Source organism: Bombina bombina, chromosome 3 (genome assembly GCF_027579735.1).
Source record: "Bombina bombina isolate aBomBom1 chromosome 3, aBomBom1.pri, whole genome shotgun sequence".
Classification (NCBI taxonomy): domain Eukaryota; kingdom Metazoa; phylum Chordata; class Amphibia; order Anura; family Bombinatoridae; genus Bombina; species Bombina bombina.
The window spans coordinates 526422428-526430979 of NC_069501.1; the positions used below are offsets into that span (position 1 = coordinate 526422428).

Sequence of the window (8552 nt, forward strand, 5' to 3'; positions counted from 1 at the left end):
GTGTTGTTATTCAAATGGTACCCTCTTCCTACGTGACATCTATGTTGGCTACAGATTATAAAGTATTACTGTTTCTTTGTGGTCTCTGAATTTGCTTATTATTTTTATAGGAACTATATGTTGCCTTCTCATAGTCATTATAATGTAATATTATCCTTGTATATTTCTAATGTCTGTTTTAGACTGGTCACTGACCCTCAGTATGTGTCATATGAATTAAAGAAGGGACTTACATATTCAACACTCATTATCAATACACAGCTGTTTGTAAATAAATCCTCGTCCAACATCTTCTTCAGCCTTCGCTACTGTGACTTATACACAGAGGACTGCTGTAAGGTCTGTATACACATATCTTAACTGTAATACTAGCATACAGTATCAGACATAGAAACATAAATATTTGTTTGGATTTCAGAATATTTGTATATCTGCATTCTGTTAAATGGGACAGGTTGGAGAGGGGATAGGAGGACCAAGTGTAAACAGCAATATTGTATGTTATTTGTATGTCATTTAGGCAATATTTACAGGTCATAATACAGCTTATACTTGCAACCCAAATGTAGTTTTATATCATTTTTAATACTTTTGTTTACATATTACCGTCAGAAAGATAGTACAGCACTGTACTCAGAAAGGTAATAGTTGTTTTAAATAAATATAGACTCTCATTTGCAGTTTAGAATACAAAACCCAAACCCAAGACCCAGGCAGAGAATATTGTGACTTACTGTATATATACACATACATAAAGGCTTGGGCTTAAAGGGACATAATACTCATATGCTAAATCACTTGAAACTGATGCAGTATAACTGTAAAAAGCTGACAGGAAAATATGACCTGAGCATCTCTATGTAAAAAAGGAAGATATTTTACCTCACAATCTCCTCAGCTCAGCAGAGTAAGTTCTGTGTAAAAAGTTATACTCAGCTGCTCCCAGCTGCAGGTAAAAAAATTAAAAAAAAATGAAGAAATGAACAGCAGCCAATCAGCATCAGCAGTGCTGAGGTCATGAACTCTTACTGTGATCTCATGAGATTTTACTTAACTCTCATGAGATTTCATAGTAAGCTTCCTTTACCTGATTGGTGAAATAATATGAGAGTGCACGATGCTAGTCCCTTCAGATGTCCCAGGACAAACACACTAAAATGCTGCTTAGAAATTCTTTACAATGGGAGGTGGCTACTGAGGAACTTTTGAGGTAAAATATCTTTCTTTTTTACATAGAGATGTTCAGGTGATATTTTCTAATCAGCTTTTTACAGCTATGCTGCATCACTTTCAAGTGTTTAAACATTTGGGTATTATGGCCCTTTAAAGAAGCTGTACCCAGATAGTAAATAGCCATAGAACAAGCTAACAAGGTATTGAGCTGGTTTTCGTTCCTGAGAACGGGCTTCTCTTTGTGTGTGTGTGTGTGTATATATATATATATATATATATATATATATATATATATATATATATATATATATATATATTTAGGTATGTGTACCGAGCGCTAAAGTTTATAAAAAGGCCTTAAGCTTACTAACAGATTAGCCTCCTAGCAGGCTAAATAGTAGGTAACAAAATAGGGGGCGATAGTAAGCGCTGAATAGCTTAAAAGGCTGGAAACTAAATTCTGGCGAATAATTTATTCCATATACATTCAAATTAAAATCACAGATAAAATGTTAAAACACAATGTTCATATATAAATACAGTAAAATTCTGTTCATGGATCCATGAAATATTCCAGGAGTTTTGTACCTGGCTACTTTAGTTATACAAAACCTTGAATGTAGCTATCTTCAAAGTTCTTATGTGTGTTTAGGATAGATTAATAAGTCGGTTACCTGACTTTGGCGTTCTAGATATGGTTCTATTGTCAGTGGATGAAAAAAATGTGTGGACTGTGGTTCAGATCAGACCAATGTGATGTGTGACAATAAACAATATATCAACTTTCAAATAAACATTAAAATCTCAGCACATGATGGTGTAAAAACATTCGTTCAAACTTCAATATAAAATGAAAAAAATAATGCAATAATCAAAGGCGTGTGAGATCCGTTACCGGACCAAGTGGAGGAGGGGCTGTGAAAGAACGTGACGTTGATGCAAAAGTAGGTGTTTAACCCCAGATAAAATGTGAATCCACACTAGCGCTAGTGAAAAAAAAAAAAAAAAATTTCAAAAAGAAAAAAATATATATAAAATATATATAAAAATAAAGAAATATAGAAAAATATATATATATATATAGTTCAATGTAGATCAATCTTGAACAGATGAAAAAATGTGAGACAGATGAAAATAATGTGAATCTTCAAAAATAAATGAATAATCCCCTTGAAAAATAAAACAAAATTATCCGCAATCCATAAGTGTAAAATTACGTAAAACAAATATAAATTTTGATGGGCAAAAGTCTAAATTGGCAGAGATTCTATATAGGTGCTCCTAAACACAGAGCCGCTTCAGCACCCTAGGTGCCAGATCCGGAGGTCGTAGTTACCAACTGGTAAGTGATATTGTTAGTGTCTATGATGGAAGTCCATATAGTATATATAGAAATGTTGTTCATAAAGTCAATATCACAAAAATGTAAAAATATAAAATGATGAAAAGCCTGAAAGAGAAAAAAAGAAACAATAGTGCAACACTGTATATAAGGGACAATAGTGGTATAAGAATCAAGCTCACCAGTATGTCTGTCAACGCGTTTCGGCCACGATTTGGACTTTCTCAAGACTATATGTAGTCTTGAGAAAGGCCAAATCGTGGCCGAAACGCATTGACAGACATACTGGTGAGCTTGATTCTTATACCACTATTGTCCCTTATATACAGTGTTGCACTATTGTTTCTTTTTTTCTCTTTCAGGCTTTTCATCATTTTATATTTTTACATTTTTGTGATATTGACTGTATGAACAACATTTCTATATATACTATATGGACTTCCATCATAGACACTAACAATATCACTTACCAGTTGGTAACTACGACCTCCGGATCTGGCACCTAGGGTGCTGAAGCGGCTCTGTGTTTAGGAGCACCTATATAGAATCTCTGCCAATTTAGACTTTTGCCCATCAAAATTTATATTTGTTTTACGTAATTTTACACTTTTGGATTGCGGATAATTTTGTTTTATTTTTCAAGGGGATTGTTCATTTATTTTTGAAGATTCACATTATTTTCATCTGTCTCACATTTTTTCATCTGTTCAAGATTGATCTACATTGAACTATATATATATATATTTTTTTCTATATTTCTTTATTTTTATATATATTTTTTATATATTTTTTTCTTTTTGAAATTTTTTTTTTTTTTCACTAGCGCTAGTGTGGATTCACATTTTATCTGGGGTTAAACACCTACTTTTGCATCAACGTCACGTTCTTTCACAGCCCCTCCTCCACTTGGTCTGGTAACGGATCTCACACGCCTTTGATTATTGCATTATTTTTTTCATTTTATATTGAAGTTTGAACGAATGTTTTTACACCATCATGTGCTGAGATTTTAATGTTTATTTGAAAGTTGATATATTGTTTATTGTCACACATCACATTGGTCTGATCTGAACCACAGTCCACACATTTTTTTCATCCACTGACAATAGAACCATATCTAGAACGCCAAAGTCAGGTAACCGACTTATTAATCTATCCTAAACACACATAAGAACTTTGAAGATAGCTACATTCAAGGTTTTGTATAACTAAAGTAGCCAGGTACAAAACTCCTGGAATATTTCATGGATCCATGAACAGAATTTTACTGTATTTATATATGAACATTGTGTTTTAACATTTTATCTGTGATTTTAATTTGAATGTATATGGAATAAATTATTCGCCAGAATTTAGTTTCCAGCCTTTTAAGCTATTCAGCGCTTACTATCGCCCCCTATTCTATATATATATATATATATATATATATATATGATGCTTTTGTGCTTACTAAAACTATTTTTGCTTTTCAAGGTCAGGGTAAATCCAATTTGTTTTACCATTTCTATTTTTTGCCCTATTTGAAATTATAAGAATTTTTGTGTTAAATCATTAACCTTACATTCAATAAAGCCCATGAAACTAATGTCTTGTGGAAAAAACAAAACGTTCCACATCTCAATTCACACATTGCAGAAATCATAAAGATTTGCACCCACTCCTTGTCTTATGTGCAAGTTACCAGCTAAGCTATCGATGTGCAGCGAACACGATCTGCAATATCGGATCATGTCCGCTCGCACCTTCTTAAATATGCCCCTAAGACATTGTTTTTAACCTTACGTGATTTATGTCTTTTTTTCCAATCCTTTAGAAGAGGCATATTTTTTAATCTGTAAAATGTATCAAATTCTTGCTGTTCTTCTGTATGCACAGGTGACACAAGCATTAAAGCATTAGTATTACATAAATATAGAATCTAATGTGTAGTTCATTTGTTGTTACCACAAGGCTTTACTGATTTCTTAAAGGGACATGAAACCCAAAATCTTTCTTTCTTGATTCAGATAAATCATACAATTTAAAAAAAAAACTTTCCAGTTTACTTCTTGTTTAAAGTCACATGCTGTATCTTAATCATAAAAGAAAAAAAAATTGTATTTCATGTCCCTTTAACTGCTCTTTATGAGGTAAAGTCTCTGTTAATCTACAAACGTGTGGTACACATCAGTCACTGAAGGAAGGTAACACAGCAGTATAACAACTAAAGGACCAGTAAATACAGTAGATTTGCATAATCAGCAAAATGCATGATAAAAAGACAATGCAATTGTACTTAGGTGCCGATTTATCATATGTGGGGCGGACATTGCATACGCTGCCGGCATTTAACATTGCACAAGCAGTTCACCAAAACCAATTGGCCGCTATTAGGGGGTGTCAATCAATCCGATCGTATTTGATCGGGATGATTGCAGTTGGCCGCCTCAGTGGTGCGGACCAGTTAAGGAGCAGCAGTCTGAAGACCGCTGCTTCTTAACTGCTGTTTCTGAAGGTTCGCACGGAAACAGCAGCATTGGGGCCGCTTGGTAAATCGGCCCCATAGTCTGAATTTCCAATGAGCAGTAGATTTTTTTTCTGGCAAATTTCAGTTATGTCTATTTCCACTCCCCCTGTATCACGTGACAGCCATCAGCCAATCACAAATGCATATACGTATAGTCTGTGAATTCTTGCACATGCTCAGTAGGAGCTGGTGACTCAAAAGTGTAAATATAAAAAGACTGTGCACATTTTGTTAATGGAAGTAAATTGGAAAAATTTTTAAAATGACATGCTGTATCTGAATAATGAAAGTTTTATTTTGACTTAAGTGTCTATTTAAACAGTGCTATTTTATTGCATTTAGGGTTTATGCTGTTCATAGCTTGTTGAAATACCTCATCCCTTGCCATTATTTTTTTCATTTATCCACTTCTGCCATTCTGCTTCTGCCTTTCCTTTGTCACTAGTTGTGGGCATATAATCTAGGGAGCAGCTGGCCATAAGCCACATTTGGCGATACTTCTAAGGTCTGTTTTTTTAGAGGAAATGTTAGAAAACTTAATTCATTATTGTCCACTTTTACTGCCTCAAAGTAAAACTATATGATTTGCCTGTATACTGTAGTGTTATTTCTCAGCAAGTTTTTTTCTGACAGGTCCAGCATAAAGTCTAGAATTAATGACTGAACAAAGTTGGTCTTCTGTAAATAATAACTTATATATCTTATATATTTTTTTTACAGTTTTTGATTTAGTAAATTCATAGCCTGGGAGAGAATTAAATTCACACAAAATGCCTGTTTCCTTTATCAACTCACATCTTGTCACATATATATCCTGGCACAGGTAAGTCCAGCAGCAGGTAAGGAACAGAATACGTTCAATGTTTTAGCATTGGCTTCTCTAACGGTAATAATTGTGGCACTTTGAGGCATGATACATTAAAACAAGTATTGTGTATATTGCTCTTATTCTGGTAGAGCTCTTGGTCACTATATTATGCAGAAAAGATTATATAAAATATGAAGTCATAAAGTGTTGCAATGACAATAAATGCGTCGCTAACAAAAAGTCCGTAAGAAGCGAGCATCTAGATTCCATCTTAAGAATGTCATTATGAACAAAGTCAGATGCGAAATCACACCGTTGCGCCGTTCACTCAGAGGTTATTGTAATCAGAATTGAAAACATAAGTAGGATGAACTTAATGGTGGCTGCCCAGAATCCAGTTCTAAAACGGTTTTAAAAGGGATTTGATTATGATGCGTTCAGGTGAAATGAGCAAGGGTTCAAAGGATGAAGTACCTCTTTCAAAAGGGCAATGAACAACCAAAATATCACAGAAGTCTTTGAGGAAGGAAATCATTTAACCAAAAACATAAGTTTCATAGGCCTCAATTTTCCACACACATATTTATGCAAACTTACATACATACAAATAAACACACACCTTTTTCACGTTTTTGGTAAACCAATACTTTTATTATCACATTTGTCACAGCTTTTAATAAATCATTAAAACGTTATATTAAAAAATAGATGTTAATGGTGTAAGACATAAAAGGACGTTTAGCTTATTGCAGGTAATTTTTACATATTTTAAATAATGCTCGCGTTACTTGGAAAATACCACAATAGTATATAATAGCCAGGTCATCCTGCAATAACTAAAGACTTGACTAAAATATGTGATGTATATCATTACTAATGTGAGAATGGTTTGTGATTCTGTGAATAAACGTGGGTATGAAAGGTGCGTGAATGGTCAGTAACACAGGTTGAAGCCTTGGCGTGGCGTTACTGCTCACATGGGTTCCCATGTGCTAATTCAACCTTTTTGGGTATCTGTAATTCTAGTATTGCTAACATAAAGACTTGTGTTTCTGAGATAGAAAGCTGTTGCTATTTCAAACTCCTTACGGTCAACAAATCTGTTTAAAATTTTGTAGCCAGTAAGAATATTTAGGAGCCAGACAAACTTCAAGGAGCCTGACATTTGTATTTGTGTATAGATATATGGAGGATAAACCCAAAAGTTAGGAGCCAGGGGTAAGAAAACAGGAGCCAGTAACTCTCAGACTCCTGGGTTTGTCAAGCCCTGCGCAATAATTAAAATTCTCTAATGCATTTTTTGTAATGTAAGAAAAATCACCTCAAGTTATATGCCATACTGTATAACGTGTCTCTAAAAATATCAGATATAGCTGTATATTAAAATTATATCATAGAAGCAATATGCTAGCAATCAATCTGTGCAAAAAAATGTTTTAAAACTCATGAAGAGAGAGGGGCTAAAATAAAAAACAATATATATGTCCGTATGTTAACCTAATATAATTTAAAAGTATGTAGTTCTTAATCACTAATAAATTCTAGATAACCTTGGAAACAAAAACATTTCAACTTCCAATAAATATCCAGAAAGCCAGTGTTTTGCATATATATGCATATATTGGGGCCGATTTAACAACCCCCGTATCGGCCCCAATGTAACTGTTTCCGTGCGAGCCTTCAGGCTCACCGGAAACAAGAGTTAAAAAGCAGTGGTCTTAAGACCGCTGCTCCTTAACTCATACGCGGTCTCTAAGGCGGCAAACAGAAATCAACCCGGCAAACAGAAATCAAACAAGAACTGTTTGTGCAATGCTGAATGCCAACAGCGTATGCTGTCCACACTCAGCGATGTCTGGCAGACATGATACGCCGCATAGTATCATGTCCGCCAGAATTTGATCATTCGGCCGCAATATCTGTTTGTCATTATAATCACTGTCCTTTATCTCCATGAACGATAATTCACTTCATGATTAGAATGCTGTAAATCTGGATACTGGCAATGTGTAACATTATGAGTTTTATGCCAATGCTATGGAAGAGGAAGGACTATAACACTCTTTGAGGTGGTATATCTTAAAGATATATGCTGTCTGCACATGGCTTTCCAAAGCTGCAAATTGACTGATCTGCTTTGGCTCAGGGCAAGTTGAGGAGTAAGAAATGTCTGGCTAAACAGCAATGTCAGTATTTGTTAGCCATACACTTGATTTTGTATTTTGGTGGCCTTCAGAGTATATGATATGCTGTTGCCTTACTGTACTTCTTACATTCCTTCCCCTTGCTAACCACATTAACTGGGCTCGATTACAAGTGAAGTCCAATCAATAAAGCAGGGTGCCCAACCTTGGGCAAAGAATAACACACAATCTGGTATTACAAGTAAATAATTCAAGGGACATAATACCAAAATGTTGAAATACTTGAAAATGATGCAGCATAGCTGTAAAAAGCTAACTAAAACATATCACCTGAACTTCTCCACACCCCATTGTAAAGGGACTTTAAGCAGCCAATCAGGATACTAGTCCCAGGACTTGCAAGGTAGGGTGCATCTGGCATGTGCAGGAGCAGTCATGTTGTTCCCCTATTCAGTTTAAAGGGACAGTAAACCTACCAAATAATGTTATATAATTCTGCACATAGTGCAGAATTATATAACATTAGCTTAGCGCCAGCTTTCTAAAGCAAAGGGCTGCAGAGAAATTTTACTAAGAAAA

The 8552-nt window shown here is 34.7% G+C and overlaps 1 protein-coding gene across 1 annotated transcript in view; it reads left to right on the forward strand.

The window, feature by feature from the left end:
- LOC128653573 (uncharacterized) overlaps positions 1-6764 on the forward strand; it is a 261458-nt gene extending 254694 nt beyond the window's left edge. Inside the window, exons 28-29 of the mRNA XM_053706954.1 lie at positions 183-339; positions 5742-6764. Of these exons, the coding sequence (XP_053562929.1) occupies positions 183-339; positions 5742-5753 (169 nt within the window). The 3' untranslated portion in view covers positions 5754-6764. The remainder of the gene's footprint in view (positions 1-182; positions 340-5741) is intronic.
- The last annotated feature ends 1788 nt before the right edge of the window (positions 6765-8552 follow it).